This window comes from Pygoscelis adeliae, unplaced genomic scaffold (genome assembly GCF_000699105.1).
Source record: "Pygoscelis adeliae isolate BGI_AS28 unplaced genomic scaffold, ASM69910v1 Scaffold161, whole genome shotgun sequence".
NCBI classification, from domain to species: Eukaryota; Metazoa; Chordata; class Aves; order Sphenisciformes; family Spheniscidae; genus Pygoscelis; species Pygoscelis adeliae.
Genome location: NW_008824061.1, coordinates 211,367 through 233,220, shown reverse-complemented (window position 1 = coordinate 233,220; position 21,854 = coordinate 211,367). Strand labels below are relative to the sequence as shown.

Genomic DNA, 21,854 nt, shown 5'->3' with positions numbered 1-21,854 from the left:
GGGCCTCCGGGGGGCCTGGCCCCTGGGGCTGTGCGGAGTGAGCGGCCGCCAGAGCCGCGACCCTCTTCCGACCTCGGGGCCTCTGCTCCGGGCGGGGTGTCTGTTGTAACACCCGTCCCGGCTGAGCAGGCCCTGGGCACCTGTGGGGACGGGGCTGCCCGCGGGGGAGGCCGGAGCCGCACAGCGGGTCGGGGTGCGAGGGTGTGCGTGCGGATTCCCCAGGCGGGGAAATTCCCCATCCTCCAGCTCCCCCGGGACCTGGGGGTGCGATGTGGAAGGGAGCTGCGTCTCCCGCGTTCCCGCCCTAGGGAGGTCGGGCCGCCTTCGTGTCCATGCGTTGGCCCTCCCCAGCAGCTACCCTGCGTTCCTCTTGTTTTTCACTGTTCTTCTACACGATTCCAGGCAGGAGCAGTGAAACTGAATGGCCGATAATCTCACAATGTTCCTTGGCAGATTTGGGAGCAGCAGTAGCAAAATAAGTGCTGTCTGGTGCTGGATGAGAAAGAAAATACCACAGTGCTTTCTGTTGGGTTACATTTGAAGGACTGCTTCGCAGCCATAGCTATTAAAAGTGTAGATAACCTATCTTTACAGAAAATTTGTCCCAGCTGAGGTGGGGATTTTTTGAACTCTTAAACTGGAGCAATATGTGTAAAATATTAGGTGTGACTTCCAGGTGGAATGCTTGGCTATCAATAGTAACAGGCCACTTTTTCTGTTTTACAAGTTATCTATAATCTCAGTGCAATGCAAGAGCGGTCAGGTTGCAGGCCTGTAATCAGGCAGCTCTAATGGCAGAGCTACTCATGTCTGGAAGGCTAATTTTTGTTACTGTTGTTCAACACAGCTTTCCAGAGGCTTTAACTTTGGAACTCATTAAATACTTCATTTAATAACATTGTTTTGACGCCCTTTTCAGTCTAACTGCACTTTTCAGTGAAGATCTTAAGGTGATTTTTCTGTTAGTATTCATTAGGAGTTTTTAGCAGCGGGAGGAGAGAAGAAAGGAGAAAATTTTTGGTATAATGATGGAGTCGTGGGGTTTTTTAATGAATTATAAGATTTTATATGTGCAATTAAAGCATGTAGGGTTTGAAATATGCGATAGCACTCAAAAGGCAATTGTTGTTGATCAAGTTCTTGCCATAACAATTTGTGATGGAACTCAATTTTTCCTTCAGTTTAAACATACAGAGTGAATGCTGTAAAACACAGTGTATTTTAAAAGAACAATGACGGAGAAGAAAATTGCGTAATATTACAAAATGCCTTTAACCTAAGTGAAGACTAATAATGAGAAGTGGCTGCCATAGTATATACTACCACTTGGTCTCTGCTGAAAATATTAAGTATCTGTGTAATGTTAGGACTGCAAAACAAAAGAAATAACGGCCCAGTCATCAGCTTGCTTCATAAAGGCTTACCACACCCTGATTTAAAAAACTGTCTTCAAAAGCGGGAAATAAAAATTTCTAGTGTGGAGGTGCTTTTATTTTTTACTGCTATGTAGCCACTTTTGTATTGGCACTATCTGTGGTTAATTTCTGAGTCTCTTGTAATTCCATGTCAAAGAGGAAAAACTTGTTACTACTTTAGGGATTATTCTGCTCCTGCTTATTATCCTCTTTCTAGATACTAAGTTTGTTATTGAAAAGGCACAGCCTTCTAGGTAGTTTAGTATAGCAGTAAGAGGATAACCTTCAAAATCATAGTGACTTTTGTGGACGAGGACTTTCATAACAGTCAGTGGAGTTCCCTTTTTTTAAGCTTTCCATTACACTAAAGGAAATTTCTAAACACAGGTCATTGGGAAAGTCGGTCTTTTAAGAGAGGAAAATGCCTCAATTCACATAATTCTGATTTTTAACTTATCTTCGAAAAGCTCAATTTCTAGGTCAAAAGTGCTTTTATAACAAAGTCTTCGCTTCTTTGGATGTTAAGAATATGCCTGTCATAGACAATGTTGTCTCTAGTATGTGGAAAATCTCAAGGCAAAGAACTGTATAGATTATAGAGCATGTTATTAGAAAATTCTGTAATATTTTCCATTTCATATGATTCACTTACTCTCTTTAAGATCTGTTAATTTTAAATTATTTGGGATTATGGCATGAATAATTTGCCTTTTCGATAGTGTGAAGCACTTTCTTCTTTTGTATTTTCCCCTTTGTAAGTAAATGCACTTGATAATATTGAAAACCCTGAAAAAAACATCAAGGAAAAAGCATTAATTTCAAGAACTGTAACTTCACTTATATTTTGCATCCAGTAAATGATTTAATATTAACCATTCTGGTATGATGATGAGTCTAAGAAGTTACAGAAGAAATTGCTTTTCCCAGAGCAGTTGTCTTTTCCCTAAACTAGCGAAGCTACCTCAAGATGTTGAAGCATGCAGATAGTGTAATTGAAGGTATACAAGGAGCTTTATTCCAACCTATAGTTTGTTTTGTTATTCCAACCTATAGAGTTTGTTTTAATGAGGCAGGATTGTTAAGGTTCCGGTGTTTTAACATGTGTTTTTCATGGCTGAGCTCTGTTTTCAGAGTCAAATCTTTCAGACTGAAATTTTCCCTCTTGCATAAATCTGAATTACTTTATTGACGTCTTCAACAAACACGGTGCAGCCATCTCCAGAAGTAATCTTGTCTATGCATGACCTAAGACAAAACAATAATGCTGTAATCGTAGAACTGCTGAACATTAGAGTGAAGGGAACTGAAAGATGTCATTAAGTACATGCTTCAACTCCAAAGGAGAATCTGCTTTGCCAAAAAAGGACAAATGTATTTTGCAAAGGATTTTTTGTGTATTGTTTTTTTGAAGTTTGAAAATCCTCTACAAACTTAATGCTCTCTAAAAGTTCGTTTTGAATAACAAGACAGGCCAAACTGTCAAGTTTTCTTTTACGTTGCAAGTTGATTGTAGTCTTTTGTGGACTCTTAGCTCCTGTTTGCCCAAACTGTGTTTTACCGCAGAAGTGTTACTTGCCTTAATCCAGTGTGGAAGTTAAATTTAATTCATAACAGACTTCATAAATGGTATTTAAGGTTTTATTTAAGGTTTTATTTATTTAGCTAAGGTTTTCTTTCTCAAATCACTAGAAATGCTATAGCCATCAATGATGTTTACAGCTTTTATTTTCCTGGTGGCATAGCAATGATAGCTGGAAATTGTACATTCAGAGTGATGCTCTGATTTATCTGTAACCAGCTAAAATGTAATGTGAATTGCTTCTAAAGAGGTTATTGAGTTAATGGTGTGTTGAGGAAATCCATTACTTAGAGTTTTTATTTCTTTCTTTTAGTGTCATCTGCCGGAGTCTAGCAAATAGCAGCTATGGAATAAAAAGAAAATCACCACTTCAAAACTTGCATCTTGTTTCCCGAAGTATACATCATCCCTACTACCCAAGTTCAAAATTTCAAAGACCTCCATTAAGGATATCCATTCAGCTGTTCTCTTCTCTTAATCGTCTTCCCCTACGTAAAACAAAACTTTTAGATGTGAAATATGGATACCAGTCACACAGGAACTTTTGGCTAGCTAGACTAGCGTCAAGGCTTCTCAAACTTCGCTATCTTATATTAGGATCTGCTGTAGGTGGTGGTTATACAGCTAAGAAGGTATTTATCTGTGGAAGCTATTTTATGCATTTCGTCTTTGTTATTATATGTTTCAGAACAATAGTTCTTGGAATATCCACAAAAATTACAGGATATCATTACAGGATGACAATAAAGATGAGTGGAAATGGAAAACATTGTTTAGAGAACTAGTATAGATTTTAAAAGATCCAAGTAGTAGTATTCATATCTGAAAGATGGTGGCTTAGTATGTTTTATATGTAGCTATTGCTTTTCAATAGATTGCTCATATGCTTCTCTCCATACATTTCTTTTTCTATTTCTACTATATTTTTTTCCTTTTTGTATTAGACGTATGATCAGTGGAAGGACATGATGCCAGATCTCGATGAATATAAGTGGATTGTTCCTGACTTCATTTGGGAGCTTGATGAACATATTGACTTCGGTATCACAAAAGCTAAAATGCTACTCTATCTAAAGACTAGCATGTGTACAACTTAAACATAAGGACGTAGGTCCTCAGTGCCTCTCCCCAATGCAGTAGTATCTTTATAGCTGTAATTTGAGTGAACTTGTATTGTTAGAGTTTGGTGTGTGTCTTACCAAGGTATTTGTATCAGTGTGTTTGTAGGAAGAAATTAAGCATCATGATTTAGCATTGATATTCCATAATTTATCCTTTCATTTGAGAATGTTCTTGGTCCTTTCATATGGCCGTGTAATCCCATTATTGAAAGGAGACTTGCAACATGATCAAGGCAACTTACACAGGTTTTCGTAATATTATGCACAAAGTTCGTTCTTTCTATATGAATGACACTTACAAGTAAGAAATATAAATAGATAAGTAAAAGGTATGTATGATTAGAACACCAATTGAAAATGCAGAACAGTGAACCTACCTATCTACAGAATTATCTTGAAGATACAGAAAAAAGAAAATGAAAAATATAGACTCTGTTTTCCTGAACCTTCTGGTTACAGGAGGCATATTTTCAGATGAAAGATAAAAATCTAAAAAACAAGCACTGAGTTACTTCTTATATATGCAGGGTTGTAAGGTGGTGGTCTTTTTTTTTAAAAAAAAAAGTTTATGAAGATTTCACTACATATATAGGCATTGCATAGATAAATGCAGAGATTGAATAACAGACAAATCTTTTCTTGTTTTTATCGCTAGTGGACACTACATTTTTGTAGTACTCTAATGCTAATCAGTTTTTTTAAAAAAAAGATTACAAAATTGGCTTATTTATGAAACTGAAAAATAATCTTTTCTTAAAAGGTACAAGAGGTGGGCATAGTTACAGTGTTGTGTAATTTAAAACGTCCATTACAAGTGTGTGAGAGAATAGTGTATGAAGTGTGGTGAAATGCAGCAATAAGTTTTAGAGTATTTTAAAGTGCCTGAGCAACCAACTTATCAGGAAGTTCAAAGTCTAAAATTGCAATTGGTTTTTCAGATCTGATGATCTTTCCCAACACTAATGGGGGGAGGTGCATGTGGAAAGAAACTTTTTAATTCTTTGTTTAAAAAAAATGAAAAAAGCCATGTCCTGAAACAGTCTCTAGGTTTTACAGCCTAAGCCATTTTTGTTCATGAAAATAATAGGAAAGAAAAAATACTCATTAGCTGTTATACTGTTTTCCTAGAAAAACTTATCAAAGCCCTTCCTGATGCAGATGACCTTGCCAAACTTCTGCCTGACTTTGACAAGATCGGAGAGAGCTTCACTTCGCTGAAAGGATTTTTTTCTCCTGGTGAGAACAATTTTTCAGCTTAGTTTTAATTCTGAAAACATAAGCTTTTACAAGATGAGGTTACAGATATGTCCTTAGACACTAAAAGAAAGTGGATCCTGAAAATGCATGCCTTTTCACTGAATATCTCATCTGAAAGTGTAACGGATACAGGTAAGTGTAATGTATTTGTAAAAGCAAGAATTCTAATAGCAAGTAGTGAGAACGAAAATGTGAAATTGAATAGAAAACTAGAATTCTTGTACAACTCTAAACAAAGAGATTGAAAGCTAGATTGCTTCAGTGAGCCATAAAAGCTGGATGTGTCCAGCTAGAGTTTGGAGAAGGTGAGAGTGGCACTGGACGGTAACAGTACCACAGCTGTTACAGGAGAAAAGAGTTGGATTATTAAGAAAGATGATTCTTAATGTTGCAAGCATGTGAAATAAGAGATTTGTGATGAAGGTATTCTTTTGGGTTGAGTGATATTTTTCATCTGGACATAGCTCCAGAAGAACTTGCTTGAAGATTTAGCTTAGGTAGGGGCTACGTTTCAAAGGAGTAGGTAGGAATTCTGAACGCTTCACAGAAAGCAGGGGGATGTTTGTCGATTCAGTGTGCCTAGGCAGTAGTAGGCTTAGTGGTTTTCAGGTTTTGGAAGATTTGAATAAGACATTTCTGATCGGTGGCTTTTTTAAAACTAAAACATGATTGATTTGATCATAACATCTGACTTCTTTTTAGCACAGCTCAAAACTTCACCCAGTCATTCTTGTAAAAGAGTGAAAGATTCTTCCTATTATATACCTTAATAATTATCAAGCCACATACATTTGTATTCATGAAAGATTATATCTATGAGGTGTCATAGTCATTGCTCTAAGTGCATTTGAAAATATTTCCCTATCAGTGTGCATAAGAAGCATATTTTCATTTTCTTAAAATACCATTAATGGTGGAACTAGTTCATTCATCTTATAAACTGAGCGAGCAACTAAGTAGGGATGAAGTTCAACAAAGTGACAAGTAGATTACAATCTCCTATTTGTTTTGGCTGTTAAAGATTTTGGCTGTTTAAAATTGTGGTGTTATTGAAGGGTATTGTGAGACGTCACCTATTACTTGTTATCATACTCACATGGACGTAGTTGACATTTATGGTTGTGTGGTCCTCCAAATGAGACAAAGATCCCTCATCTTTGTTTTGCATTTTGTTTTGTATTTATAATTTTTATTTCCCCTCTTCTGCTGATTTTTCACAGGTTACAATTTGGTTAGTGAAGTCATAGGAGCTTCTGATCTACTTCTGTTGTTAGGTGTGTAAAAGCCCTTTTTACTGCCCTTAACCTGCCTCTTTAAAGCAAACTCTTAAAACGCTACTATACTAAGAGGAGTGAATATCAATGTAAACACAACTATTTACAGCAATTTAATATTGAATTACAAATACCTACTAATTATTTTAAAAATGCTTAGACCCACCCCTGTGAGAATGAACAGGTGAACAGTTGATATTTCTCTGCCAGAGTCCTTAGCAGATGCTTTTTATTTCAGGCATTTTCCAGAAGCTTGTTTTGAAAACCTATGTCATTACAATAGGAAAGAATATGGTATTTTTTTTCTTGTTACAATAATACCAATGGAATTTGTATTATCCTTTCATGTCTATCAGAAATAATTAATTTTTAAAAAGTTTTCAGAACTTTAATAGTCTAATTGGAGCTGCCTATTCCTTTACGATATAATTAATTTGAGTCACAAACCAGATATAAAATTTTCAGATGAGTTTTAAACTGAATTTTTTTTTTCAGTTTCTTATGGTGAACCTTTTTAGTTGATAGCAACTTCAAATATTATTGAATTAACAATTCATAGGCATTGAAACTTTAATTTTGTATTAGGTGTAGTTTGAGAATTTTTAAGTGCCTTTTGCACGGTTTAATGAGTTTCTGTAATTATGTCCTAGGTTCTCCAGGAGAAACAGCGTTCAGAGCTACCGACCAGGGATATGACAATGACAAACAGTACAAGAAGGTAATTACTCTCTTGCAAAATTAAAAAAATTACCTGCTGTCAAGACATTTTTAGAAGTGTTTCAATAGCTAGTTGTAGATGTTTATTTGAAGCAGCTTGAATATGACTTGAGTATGCACTGCTGTTTTTAATATATACACAGTACAATGATAATGAAAATTTTGGTGTAACGAAAATACAAGGCAGTCAAAAATCTTTAGGAATTGTATTCTTAAGAAACTTGATTTGTAATAAGAATGTAATTTTAGGTACTTTTTGTGCATTTGCAATTTTTCCGGCCGTGTTCTCAGTGGCACTTGAGCTTATAGCTTATTACTGAAGTTGGTTTAGGCTTTTACAGTTATTTTCAAGTATTTCTATTTGCAGCCTCATTTCTGTTGACATTTTCACAGTTGTGATTCTTACTGAAGGATCTCTGCCTTAATAAAGAACTTCTATTTCTTAAAGCAGTCTGTCTTTTTACTCTATTTAGAAAGTGTACATCACATTTTTATTACTATCTTCTGGAAAAAAATGTTACTGTATTTTGATAACTAAAAGTTTTAGCATTTTTTCTTGAAGTAAAGAAGGTGAAGTTTTATTTTTTGCTTTCATGAATAGTAGATCTCATTTCTATTAAATTCCTAAATTGTAACGTTGCTCATTCTTTAAAAGCTTTTAATTTTTCCTGTGTATATTTAAAAAAATTCTTTAAAAAATGAAGGAAAACAGTAAGTATCAGGAATTTGTAAATTATTAAATATTTTTGCAACTGAAAACTTCTTAGTGTCTGAACTATAACTGGGTTTTTTATATAAAAGACATTTCTGTATATGCAGGCATGTATACATTTATACTATTTTAGTTCTGCATGGCAATATGTAGTGAAACCTGTACAAAGCTCACTTTTTATAATTTGTTTCTTCCCTTTGGAACAATGATGGATTTCTGAATGAGAAAAAAATTCAGCTTTTGGTTTTCCCTTTGTCAGTAAACTGTCTTTTATTTTCTCTTGAGTGATTGCTTAGCACAGGTTTCGCTCTTTAAAATATAAAAAATACTTTACTATTGATTCGTGGGGAAATGGCCATCTTAATTTATTGTCTTTGATAACTAAATTAACTGAGATTTTTACTGAGTGCCAGTAATATCACTAATACTTATTCCGTTTTTTCAGATGCAGTGACGACTGCATTTTAATGTTGCCAACAAAACTTTGGCTGTGGTACAGAAAATATGAGCCCATATTAAACCAGTACGATTTATAAAATGTAGTCTGGTGTACTAATTTTTGTTACTCCAGCTATATCCGATATGTTATGTTTAGAAATTATTGTTTTGCTAATTTATATGATCAATTTTGGTCATAATATTTCAAATAAGGCACATATGAATAGCCAACATAGCATAATCACTTGGTTTATTGGCAAGCAAAATTTTTATTTTCTAGACAGTGGGTTAGATGGCCTTTTTTCATTCAATGCTTTCCACTGCCGATCAATACTAGTTTAAGAATTGTGATTGTATGGATGACTGAAGTGCTGTAGCATGGTATTAAATGTGTCTGATGGCTGATGAGCTGGTTTTCTTTGTTTCCTTATGAAAAGATAAATAACTGGTAAAGATCTAGGAATTCCTCATTTGGAGGAATGTTCTGTAGAACTGTTATTGGGCATGGTCTTCAGGCGGGTCTTTAAAAACTTCCTGTAGAATGAGTCAGAAACTAGTTAGTTTACAAGATAACTTTGAGAGACTGAACGTTGTCCCAAACACTAAATCAGGCTGTACTGCTTCTTGCCAGTTAATGTGGTGTTTATCTCATAATCTTTCATATAATACAAAAGGTACAACTTTTTGAAAAGAAAACAAAATTAAAATTACTAGAGTGTTCAGATAAGTAATTTAAATAAATGGAGTTTAAATCTGTTTCTACTTGGATTAAATAAGAAATTTTGTTATTGGAGAAAGACGAGAGAAGACAGTTATAAAAGCTATAGTGTAGTAAGATATTTTATTGTATTGTATGTGTGGGACTAGTTCAGGCTTGCACTTGAAATGGCAGTGTTACCTTCTTAGAAAATTATCTTGCACTATTGTCTGTCTCCAAAAAAATTTCCTAAAGAGTTTCAGCTTCCTATTAAAGCAAATTCCAAAGCTTAGCCCAATTTCTAAAGAAAATTTATAGGGGTTATAGCTGTGGTGAAGTGGGTGTGAAAAATGTGACTCAAGTGTTGATTTGGGGCTTAGAAGCCAGATAAAGAAATAGTTCAAAACCAACCACACAGTCCTTTCTCTGCCTTTGGCACTTTGATAAAATCTCATGCCTTGAAGAACCTGATGCACTGTTGAGGATTTGGCAGCGCGTAGACTGCCTCGCTCAGCCAACACAGGGTCACCTTCAGTCAGTGTAAGAAGCGTCACAGTAATTCTACAGCTCTTCGCTACAGCTACTGCTGGAGAGTGAAAAGGAGGCTTTAGTAAGGAATATCACTTGACTCCGGTCTTTGTTTGAAAAAAAAAAAAACCACAAAAACCAACAAAACTCATCTGTTTCATTCTTTCTTGCAAGTTATGCAATACAGTTTCCATAATTTTCTCTTTTCTATTCATAGCACCATTATATTCCCAACTTAATTCCCAGTTTCATGTTATAGGTACTCTGGATAAAATACACATTTATTCAAATTCTTAGAAATTGATCTCTTTACCTTCCTCATCATTTTCACCCCTTTACATCCCTCAGCATTTAATTATTTTTCATGCAAGGACTTACTGTGGCTCAGCTTTTCTCATGAACAGTCACACTGAAGTCAGTGGAAATAGTGGAAGGAGTTGAGACATGCAAAAAGACAGGGCTTTGGTTGCTTGTGAAAATGGCACACAAAGACTTTAGTCATGAGGAACTTTTAAATTAAAGAGGTAGTCATACTCAACCGAAGTACAGCATATTAACTTTTAATGTAAAATAATGTGTATTTTTTTAAGTATATGCAGTAACAATGTCAGCACTTGTTTTGCCTTATTTTATTGTACACCCAGATTCTCCTGATGACTTTGCAGGGTTTGTCCCACTGTGTTTGTTAAGTAGTGTTATTCCCCTTTACATTGTTTCTTTGAGAATGAAAATAATAATATAATGATTGTAAACAATTTGGTTTTTGAAATCCCATTAATAGATCAATGTTGATTTTTCTAGATAAAATTCTTTAAAATAAATACAGTTTTGCAGTGGAATGACTGGGGCGGGGGGAAGCAGTGATAGTGTCCAATGACAGAGAGATGTAAACATTTTTCTTTGTGTCCTGGTTCATACCAGCCTGGGTGGTGTGTGTGTATAGTTTTGTGCCATTTAAGGTTTTTTTTTTGTTTTTTTTTTTAATTCAAACCTGTAAAGTAAGAAATAGAAAATAAGGGAAAAATATTATTGATTGGTATATACAAAGAAGAAAGTGTTACTGAGAAGCCTTTTAAATCACTGTATTTTTTACTTGAATATTTTATTAAATGGGGTAACTGTAGTTGAAAAGGGCTTTTCATACTTTACTGTGGAGTAAGAGTCACATGGACCTGATGTCTTAGAAAGTAATTGCACATTAAATAGTTTTGGTGACTTCAAACATTTGTTACAGTGCCTGTTTAAATGCTAAAAGGCCTTCATGGCAGGTTTGTTCAGTGTTTTTTCTTGTATTTTGTTGACCCATAGCATAGTTTTTAAAGGGACTGTGTCAGGTCATATTGAGAGTTCCTTGTTTGTGAAATGGCAAAATATTATTATTGTTCCTCTAATACTAAGTGTAGCCATGAGGCTATCTCTCCTTGCTGCTGCGTAGAAATGAAATCTTTTGTTCTGCCTGATTTCTTGGCACAGTTCTAATGCGTTTACTAGTCTGGCAATATAGAAATTTTTTAAATCTTAAAATGGTTCAGTAAAATACAAATGTGAAGATTTTTCTATTCTTGAAATGTTATTCAAATCACTATTTAACAAATGTTTATATTTGGTCATTTGATTGTCTCTCCTTTTATCCATTCTCTCCTGTGTTGTTTATCCTTATGTGTACATGCCTGTGTGTGTATTTCGTGCAACAAATGTATGACTTGATGGTAGATGTCTTCAATTCTTACACTGAAGTTCTGTTTCAGGATTTGTTTTGATTCCTGTAATGCGTTTTTGAAACCTTTCATTTCACTGAATGTTTTCTTAGAAGAAGATGTAATATTTTTTTAAAGAGCTTTATTTACATAGTTCGTTAATACTTCTGTCTGCATTCTCTGAAATAAATTGTACATAAAGTTCCAGTAGATGCTGGCATAGTATCTCTAAACCAATTTTGAAAGGCAGCTTACCATTACAAGAATATTCGGTGTGGAGGGAGAAGAGAAGAAAACTAAGCTTCGTGGAAATGCTGAATAAGTGAAGGAATAAGCATGAACTTGCAGGGATTTTGAGCTGATCAGGAAGGATAATGACAGCATGAATTTAAACGGCAGTGTGTTACAGAAGTGGAGAGGGGGCTGCTTCTTTCTTTATGCTCTAGAAACTATTTTGCTTCTCCTAGTTTGAAAGTTAAGTAGCAGGCAAAATCATCTTTGTATAAACTGTTTGCATTGCTGAGAATAAGAACAGGATGAGAACTTCTACGTTACTGACAAAGTTGAGCCTATTAGCTGTTGTGCACAACTTTGTGTAGAATATCCTAAACACTCTTTAAATACGTGCATGGTTAAGTTGTGAAAAATTGCTGATACTTAAGAACTTGTGGTGTGAATATTCAAAATGAAATCCTGAAACTTTTGAGAATATTTTAAAGCCAGGATAGTTTAATTTTTTTTTAAGATTCAGATGCTTAGTTAAAGTTGAATATAATTATAAAATGTAGCTAAATGTTTATTGTTTTGTTCTACCTGGATTTGCAAAGTGCATGGTTTTGCTGGCTATATCCACTCCCAGCTAGCTAGCAAGAGATCTTGCTAATGAAATTTCACTTTTGTTTGAACTGACCCATTCATACCTGTTTTTCATCTGTCTTTGTCATGCCCTTTGGTTTAACTTTGTTCTCCTTACTCCCCCAATTTTTCCTTTCCTTTTTATTATAAACTCATGGCAGGGCCTGCTTGGTGAACTCATTCTGTTACAACAACAAATCCAGCAGCACGAAGAGGAAGCACGCAGAGCCGCTGGCCAATATAACATGGGCTCTTCCCAGCAGAAGCGAAAGGTGATGGCTTAAGGGACAATATGTACTGTATTCACACTAATCAAATACTTCAGCCTTCTGCATTTGAGCTAGAAAAATCTAACTAATGAAATCATGGGCCCAAATAATTACTACAGCCAACTTCACTACAGGTGTATAGTCCTTTTTCAGTTTAATCAAGTTGCATTTAAAGCATGGCAGGTAAACCCAAACAAGTACTTTGTGTCACTTTGAAATTGTATGTTCTCTGCCTTTATAAAAACTGTTATTTAAAGTTCATACATTAAAAATGCATTTAAGGAAAGTATGTGAATAAATGTCAACTCTTTTCTCTACTGTTGCTTGCTTACTGTAGCTCTGTCTTGTAAGACTATAGCTATTTACAGGCAATATATCTCTGCGAACATTTTTTTCCTGCTTTATACTGTTACCAATCTGAAAATGACAGCATCTCCTTAGAAACAATTTTGCACAGACAATTAAATATTGCTGTTAATAACAGTCTCTACTGTATACTCATCAAAGGTATTCCTTTGTCTGTTTTCTCTCTTAAAGCACAGTTTATACTGATGTGCAGATGTTCAACAACCACAGCATATCACTTTACTTACTTAATTTAAGCTCTGATCATTTTATTCATTATTATATGGCTGTGATTAATTGGAAATGCTTCCTGAATTGGGATATTTTAGTTGTCTAATCTGTTACAACCCATAATTCTTAACCACATTGTGTTGTTGGCTGCTTCTGTGTCCTCAAAAAATCTTTCTGATTACTCTGATTTTCAACAGCTTTGGAATTGAGCACTGGATACAGAACTTAATCTTCTGTACATCTGAAGATAACTCCCACAGAAAGAGGGACACAGTAAATGTGAATTAAACTTTTAGACATAGTTGCATAGCTGCAATTGTCATGCTTTTTAGTCCGTCAACAGAGTAAATCACTTTGTTCTCTGAAACTAAAATAGCATTTTAAATTTAAATGTTTTACTTTCTTGCTATATTATTTTTTTTATGGTTTAGAGTTACAACCCCTGGCCACTCTAAACTGTTAATCTTCCTTTAATTAAAAAAAAAAGGATGGTGAAAGGCAATTTTTCCTCACATTTCATTTTTCAAATTTCTTTAGTTAATATTTTCTCTGGATTTAGAATAACACTGATGTATTCTGTCCTCCGTTATGAATCTAGGCATTGTATAACAAAATATAATGGAAAAGCAATTATTTGAGATAAAATAATCTCAGAAGGTGTCCTACAAATGTCCTCGCATTCATTCCCTTACTCTTCTACTAAAATACACATCTGTAAAGATGTCTTCAGTGGTCTAAGTATTTTCTATTTGTTCAGTTACTCTTTTTTTAATAAAGAGAACTCCTTCAGCCTCTGTCAGATTGTATACAGTTTGAGAGAGCTGAAGTATGGAATAGTAGCTTGAAGTTTATAATAAAATATATGAAGATGTAAAAATTACTGGAAAGGCAATACAATATTTGGTATATAAAAACTTATCAGCCTAATAAACACAATCAGGAAAAAAAAAGAGCTTGATGTTACATTTGTTTCTGATTGAAATTCTACCTTGTCAGTACTAATTCTACAATTCCCAAGCTGTGAAGTAGCTGTAAGGGCTCTCTCTGTAAATGTTATCCTGACCTCCAAGGCAGGTACTCTGTGTTTTCTGAGTGTTGAAAGTCTAACTGCCCTTGCGTATAAAAAGTTTTAATTTAGCATTCAAGTGTGCTGTTTGGCATATATGCCTAATGACAAGGAATGTGTCTTGTTTATCACACTAATCTTTTTGCTTGAAACAGATTGAAAGAGTGAATTATTTTCTTTAATATCTTGATATGAGGATATAACTTAGAGTCCAATCATTGATCCAAATTCTCCTTTGGAAGAACTGTCATTGCAATAAGTCATTGCATGCCCTTTTGACAGGGCATAAACTAACCTTGTTTATTTTTTTTAACTCAATTGGCTTGCTTGCCTGTCTACTAGAGAACGTGATCATTTCATTTCCAGTCTTGGAAGTTCTGTTGTCCAATTTACTTGCACATTTTCCATTTTAGTTTAATTATTCAATATTAAATCTACTTCAGTTGTAAATGGAATAATAGTAAGAACTGTCTCACAAGCAGGAGGGGGTATTAAAAACAAAAATGTAATTTTTTCCTGTTGATTTTTTTGTCAGCCTTTTGATAAATATTTAGCAGTATAATTGATTAGTCTTGTATAGCTGCACTGTGCATGGCTGCTTCTTATATGCATTTTGTCTGGGCCTTGATATTTTCATTTATATTACTGGAAATCATTGTAGTTCTTCCATAGATGATCAGTTTAGAATTATTTATAGTCTGGTTAGAGAATAACCAGAGAATTTGAAACCAGTAACTGTGGTTTCAAAGGTACTGAATTTTCAGAGGCACGTACTTACTTTATACAATGTGTGACAAAGGTTGCTGGAAAGCAACCACTGTGCAAAATGAGTAGCTATAAGGAGCTTCTGGTAGCCTTAGTACGCAGGTATCTGCATCTTTGTGTGCAGGAACCCTTGATTAAAAATGGCCCTACGGTTTTCTTTTCTCATAACTCTTCATGGTGGCAATAGAGAAAGAAGGAAGCATCTTGATGTACAAACCATGCTGAACTGGATTAAACAAGTATTGTTGTGCCTATATAGAGATATTTTAATAGTTGATCTTTTATTTTTTGTGAGTAGAAATTATAGATCATGGATTAGTCATGTGACTGTTAGTACTTCAGTGTTATGGTAGTTTTAGCTTCTATTGGCAACAAAAATTTTTAGCAATATTATGAATTACATCTTCAAAATACCGTATGTACTAACTGCAGCTAAACATTCAAAGCACACCTGAACCAAATGCTGAAGCATATACATCATTCTAGAGCTGTTTATTTTTGATGTAACTTACCTAATTGTCCTTGTTAGAATTAATCATCTAGTGCTAGATAATTCTTTGCTTCAGATCTTGCAACATGTAGCTGCGTGCAATATTTTTGCTCACTGTGTTTAACATGAGTATACTGTACATAAAAGGCAGTGCTCATGTGGTTAGAGGTAATCTGTGTGTAAGTATGTACTTCAAAGAGGCATCGAGGCCCCAGAAGTACTTTCAGGAACAGCTTGCTTAAGAGCAGAGCGCAGGAAAAAGTTAACTGCTTTAAAAACCTGCACCGCATGGAAACTCTTTGTTTTCCTTTTCTTTCCTTTATTTTCTTGCTTCTGACTCTCCACACCATTCTCTTTGCCTTTCTATTTTTATTTTCCCCTTATGTCTCTGAGGTGTTTAAAGTGTGTGTATATGTAAATGTTTGTTTATATATACCACCCTGTGGCTGCATGCATCAAGTTGTCTGTGTGCTAAACTAACCCGGTTTCTGATGCACTTTTGCTATCACTGAACTAATTAACAGAAATGAAAAGGAAGTCAATTTACAGCACTTCCTCTTTGCTGTTTATGAATAAGAAAATAATTGGATATAGATGGAAGTGTCAGCTTGGGTTGCTTTCTATAAAGTGCAGGCATGATCCTGTATATTACAGATTTAATAGCTAAATAATATCGATCACTATGAATAACTGTATTTTTTCTTGTTTAATCTGTAACAACTGGTGTGAAAATATAGTAACTAAATTGATTTGTGTCTAAATGACAGCTGTCCTCTGCATGTTAGATTATATGCTCTTTCTGATATGAAGCTAACTTGAGTTGTAAATGTCACATGAGCTTTATTACATGAACTTTATTTAAATATTGAAGCTTTTACCTGTATCATTCTTTCAGTAATTGTTTAGATTATAATTTTTTTCTAAATTTAATATTTCATCTGTCAACCATTAGATTTTGTTGTCTGTAAATATTTACATCATATGAATTTGTATTGCACCATTTATGCTTTTGTCTTGCTTTTGTGTCATTAAAAAGGGATTGTTTTGAACAACTGTTTATTACATCTTGTTGAATGTATTTTAAGAATATTTAACTAAGAATGGCTCTAATTGCCTGATCTTATTACATTTATGCCTTGAACTTCAAAATCTTTTGTATTATAATATCCTAGTTTTTCCAGTTTTTAATGTAATTTAAATAATTCTAAAATAACCCTTCAAGACTGTCCTGACTAACTACAATTTATGGAAGTTGTGTATGCATGTTTAGGATTATAATTCTGAAAAACAAATATGAAATCAGAATCCCCTTGAAGCTTCAGAAATAGCGAATACTCACCTGAAAGTAGTTTCTGTAGCAAGCAGGTGTTTTAGTGATTGTATCCCATTAAGAGCATGCTAATTCAGGAAATCAACATAAGACATCCTGAGAGTTTGACCACTAAAATTACATTTAGGGCAGTGGCCAGAAAACTGAGCACCATACAGAGTTTTGCTTTTCCCTAAGCCCACTTTCCTAGTATTAAGTCTTGAAGGGTTAATTTTTGCATTCGCATGTACTGGAATTTAGACCTTTTTTTTTTTTTTTTTTATGTGAACCTCCTGTTCCAGATGGAACTTTCCATCAGCGTTAAATCTCAAATGCTCATTGAAGAATTTTACTTGCTTTAAAATGCATGTAAAGTCAATTTTCTTATGTGGAATGAAGCTTTCAGTTTGTGATTTTGTAACTTGCAGTAGATAAACTAAACAATGTGTTAGTAGCCATGATTATTTTTCTTTGTAGGTTTCTGACAAAGAGAAGATTGATCAACTTCAAGAAGAACTTCTGCGCACTCAGGTAACTCTTCTGAGTTACTGATGTCTTAAGTAGAGATTAATAATATTAATATTAATATTATATTAATATTATTAATAATAATATTAATTCAGGTAACTCTTCTGAGTTACTGATGTCTTAAGTAGAGATTTATGTGCAGCAGACTCAGATTTACTAGACAAAAGCACACCTGAAATAGAAGATATTTGGGAAAAATGCAGTGCTTCTTTCAATTTTGGAGTTTATCAATACAGCGTTGACTGTTGGCACAGACCAAAGGTCAGTCTAGCCTGTTCTTTCTCTGACAGTGACTGACAGTGCAAGAGGGGAGTGTAAGAATAGGGCAAATGTATTTTGGGAAAGTATGATTACACCTTCCTTGCCTTCAATGCTGTATATTCCTGAAATGTAAAGTTAGCCCAAGATTGTTACGTAAATACAACGATGATACTCCAGTTTTTAACTTGTTACGCATGCTAACTTTACTCCTAACATTCTACAGTTCTCTTTTTTTTATAACTTCACTGCTACTAAATATATCTGTGATATCTTGTATGTTTAAATGGCATGTTTGTTGCAGAAAGGAAATTAGTTTATTATTGAGTTACATTTTAATCTCTTAATCTAGGAAATGTCATTTCTAGTAAAGTAGCTTTTAAGTGCATTTGCTGACCAAATATCAGATGTCCAAGAGGAAAAATAGACGTCATATGGGATATGTGGCGTGAGACATTCAGATTATAGTACAGTGGCATTCAGGAGAACCAAAGTATCTTTTTTGTTTTCTTCCATCAAGAAAAATAATTGCAATTACAGTGCTAGAGTTGTATATAAGCCATGCAGTGTTCATCAAAATCTGTTTTGTGAAGACATAAGCAGTTCTTTCAATTAAAGCTGTTTCTATGATTGGACTATTTGGTATAAAAATTGCTATGTGCAGATTAAAAGCTTTTTCTCTGCCCTCTCTTTGGGATTTAAAAGAACATTTAATCCCTTTAAGAAACTGAAGAGGATGATGCTGTTCAAAGTGATGTCCTTTTAAAAAAAAAATCAAAAAGTGAAAATTTGAACTATAATAGCAGCTATTGGTAAGATTTCTTAATATACATTTCTAAAAACATTGCTTCACAAAACCCAAGCCACTTTCAATTTCTGAATGTCTTCCATCTAGTTCAGTTGTTGTAATTTAATATGGTCTGAGAGAAGATGTGCTTTTGCAAGTGAAATCCTATTTTCAGTATTTTCTCTGTTACTTCTGTTAAAGAGAAGCCTGCTTCTTTAGCTGGCAGAAAAGGAAAAGATCTGCAGAGATCAGCTTTAGGATCACTGCTTTTCAAACTGGCCTTTTAAAAAGTGCATGGCCTAACTTCAGAGGACCTAGGAGTTCAAGAATAGACATTTAGAAAGCCCATTTTTTAATATGAATTTCTGTATATAGTGAATGCATACGTGTTACTTTGTTCTCCTTACATAAAACTTATACTTACAACATGACAAGGTTAAAATAGTAATAAATCTAATATCTTCTATTAAGAATGCAAGTATATAGGAGCATTCATTATTTAAGAACAAAGTCAGAAAAACAAAACCGTTTTCACATTCTGAAATCTGGTCTTGCATTCCGTAGCTAATTTAAGAATCACCTGTATCAGCTCAACTGAGGAGCATTTCCAGCCATTCTTGGGGGTAGCTTTCATAATATTGGGCAAAACTCTGCAGCTGCAGATCTGGTTTGCAAAGAAATATTTCATCCCTTGGGCAGTCCTTACAGAACAGGAACCATGATTCCTCAGCTATATGACTTACAGTTCTTGTTTAGACAGCAGCACTTTTTCCTCCTAGGTGCGTTGCCTTACAGCAAACTCACAAGGGTTTCATATGTTATACCTTAATGGGGCTTTTCAGTGCAAATGTGGTATAAGGTGGGACTCCTTCCTGTCTCATTAATTGGCTTGAACTTCACCAAATCTCATTCCAACAAAGTTTTAATCTCCTTAATTAGCAAGGCAGAACTGGATATTTTTAAGCTGGACTTTTTTTTCAGGGTTGATGCATATTAGTCACATTAGTAGTTACTTTGGTTTGCTTGCTTGCTCAAGTTAAAGTACAATTAATCTTTTGTTGTATCTGTAGGCTTCTAAATTGATTGGCTCTTTGGCTCAGCCAAATTATTTTGATGGGGGTTTGTAAGCTCTTTATATATATGTGCTAGTTTTGAAAGCATTTATTACCTGTTTTTTTATTTGATTTGTTCTTAAAAGTACATTCAGGCCAAATACATTTCCATGTCAGAGAAAACAGTTTTCAGAGTAGGTATCAAAACTATATTCATGTCTCATCTTCAGAGGACTATCATAACCTCCTTCTAAACAGGACTGAGCTGGTACAGTTGTTTCCTGAACTGAGGTTGTATACTGAAGAAAGGGTCTAAACTAGGCTTGCAAATTCACATTTAAGCCCTGTGATCTTTTTGATTGAACAGCCAGTTCCGACTGATGCTAATTTCTGTCTGACTGCATATGTGTAGCTCCTTTGAAAATTATGCTTGTTTAAGATGCTTAAAGATTGATATATGTACCCCCACGTTTGAACATTGTGGTCTTATTAACATTTTTGAAGCAAAGATGCGTTGCCGAAAAAAAATTCTAACAGTCTTCTGATGGCCTTGTATTTTAATAAACTGTAGTGATTACAAAGGTTTCTATATTTTTGAAAGACTTGCCTGAAGGATAATATATTTTTCATAGGTAAAACTTTGCTCATGTGAGTGTACTATTTCCGTAATTTCAAGAGTATATTTGTACCACTGTTTTGTAGCTCAAATACCAAAGAATGCTTGAGCGATTAGAGAAGGAGAACAAAGAATTAAGAAAATTGGTACTGCAAAGAGATGACAAGGGAATTCATCAGAGGAAGTTAAAGGTACTTACATGTTACAAATAAGCATAGAAATATAATTATGCCATATTTTCCATGATGCTATTCTAATTCATATTTGTTTATTCATGTATGAACTCTTAACATGTGTTATATCTATGCTAATTTTTTGACATGTTAAGGCTTTTATATGATTTTTTTTTTTTAACTGTATAACTTTTGAAAATGGCTTCAGTTGAAGAGCACAAACAGGTTACAAGGTCTAACTAAATGACTTACCTAAGTAAGCGGGAAATGTGGATTGGGTTTTTTGATGTGGCTTCACTGTATTTGCTAATGAGGTTGATAGCTCTACACCCTTCTTAATGCTTACTGTTCATCAAGCTGAAAATGTAAGTCTAGATGTTTAATGGAAGAAAATTAATTCAGCTTCTTAACTTGGAAACTGTGAAGTCTGAGCGCTGTTGTTCTCTTATGCTGTATGTAAGAGCTCTCATTTTGCTCTTTCACCAAGATGCATCTGCAGCTGTAGCGTTTTCATCCACAGAAGGCAAGGGATGACTTTACTTGTTATTGTGCTTCATAAAACAGATCCGTGCTGCAGTATAGACAGTTTAGGTTTCAAACCATCAGGACAGAATAAACACATTTTTACAGATGAGTTTACAGAATATACAGATGAAGTAGTCTGAAACCCAATCTTTCTTCTGTTAATTGGCTGTGTTTTCTCTCTGTACTACTTTTTTTTTTTGGTAGAAATCCTTGATTGATATGTATTCTGAAGTACTTGACATCCTGTCTGATTATGATGCCAGTTATAACACTCAAGATCACCTACCTCGAGTAAGTAGACAAAGAATTCAAGGCATTTTACTGAAACACCAGTCTGATAATTGAATAGAACATTTAATTATATTCCAGAATAATCCAGAGCCGGTGCTAGGCTATTTTCTGGTAACTCCAGGGTTTTTGCTTAAGACACGTTCTCCATGTTAAATGCAACAAGAGAACCTTGAGAATAACCAATGTAACTATGTTAAATCTGCCTTGGCTCGTAGATAAAACCCTATCTAGATCCAGATATTGCTGCTGTGCTCAGCCTTTCATTTTAAACGGTTTCAGTGAGGGCACCCCAGCCTTCTCAGCAGTGTAAAATGACTTGTTGTTTCCCGGTGTTTACCAGCGATGCTGAGAAGGTAAGGTGCCCCGGCTAACTCCCCACAGTAGTGCTGGTGCTGGAGGGGGCAGCGTGAGAAGGGGTTTGGCTAGCCTGGCTGCTGGTGTAGGGGAGAGCCAGGCACGCTGCCTGCTTGCACAACCACCTGTAGCACTGGTGGTTTCTATAGGAAGCCAGTAAGATGGAGAAGTGACAGCAACTACATCAGAATTCAGCCTTCAGCCAGAAGCAGCATCTACCAGGTGGGTAGTCGTCAGTGTTTCACCTGCTGAAAGGATTTCGTACAAGGAGAGAAGAACTGCCTGCCACCAGAACAGCCAGCCCTTCCTCTCTTCATTAGGTGGTCTGGCAGGTCAGGCCTGTAGGGTGCTTTGTGGAGTGTGCTGTCTTAAGCACAAGTAATTTTTTTTGCATGACTAAAAGTTAGCATTTATTCAAGGATTCCATACTTAGATCAATGCATTTATTGTCAAACACAATACAGCCAGTGTTGATACCAATTAACATCTTTTTAGTCAGCTTTTG

General features: G+C 34.9%; 1 protein-coding gene across 1 annotated transcript in view; it reads left to right on the top strand.

Annotated features, from left to right (window-relative positions):
• Window positions 1-1,232: 1,232 nt before the first annotated feature.
• Window positions 1,233-21,854, top strand: part of OPA1 (optic atrophy 1 (autosomal dominant)) — a 57,768-nt gene continuing 37,146 nt past the window's right edge. The window contains exons 1-10 of the mRNA XM_009334102.1: window positions 1,233-1,252; window positions 3,308-3,626; window positions 3,939-4,035; window positions 5,244-5,351; window positions 6,593-6,646; window positions 7,297-7,364; window positions 12,452-12,562; window positions 17,243-17,296; window positions 20,093-20,197; window positions 20,909-20,995. Of these exons, the coding sequence (XP_009332377.1) occupies window positions 1,233-1,252; window positions 3,308-3,626; window positions 3,939-4,035; window positions 5,244-5,351; window positions 6,593-6,646; window positions 7,297-7,364; window positions 12,452-12,562; window positions 17,243-17,296; window positions 20,093-20,197; window positions 20,909-20,995 (1,023 nt within the window). The remainder of the gene's footprint in view (window positions 1,253-3,307; window positions 3,627-3,938; window positions 4,036-5,243; window positions 5,352-6,592; window positions 6,647-7,296; window positions 7,365-12,451; window positions 12,563-17,242; window positions 17,297-20,092; window positions 20,198-20,908; window positions 20,996-21,854) is intronic.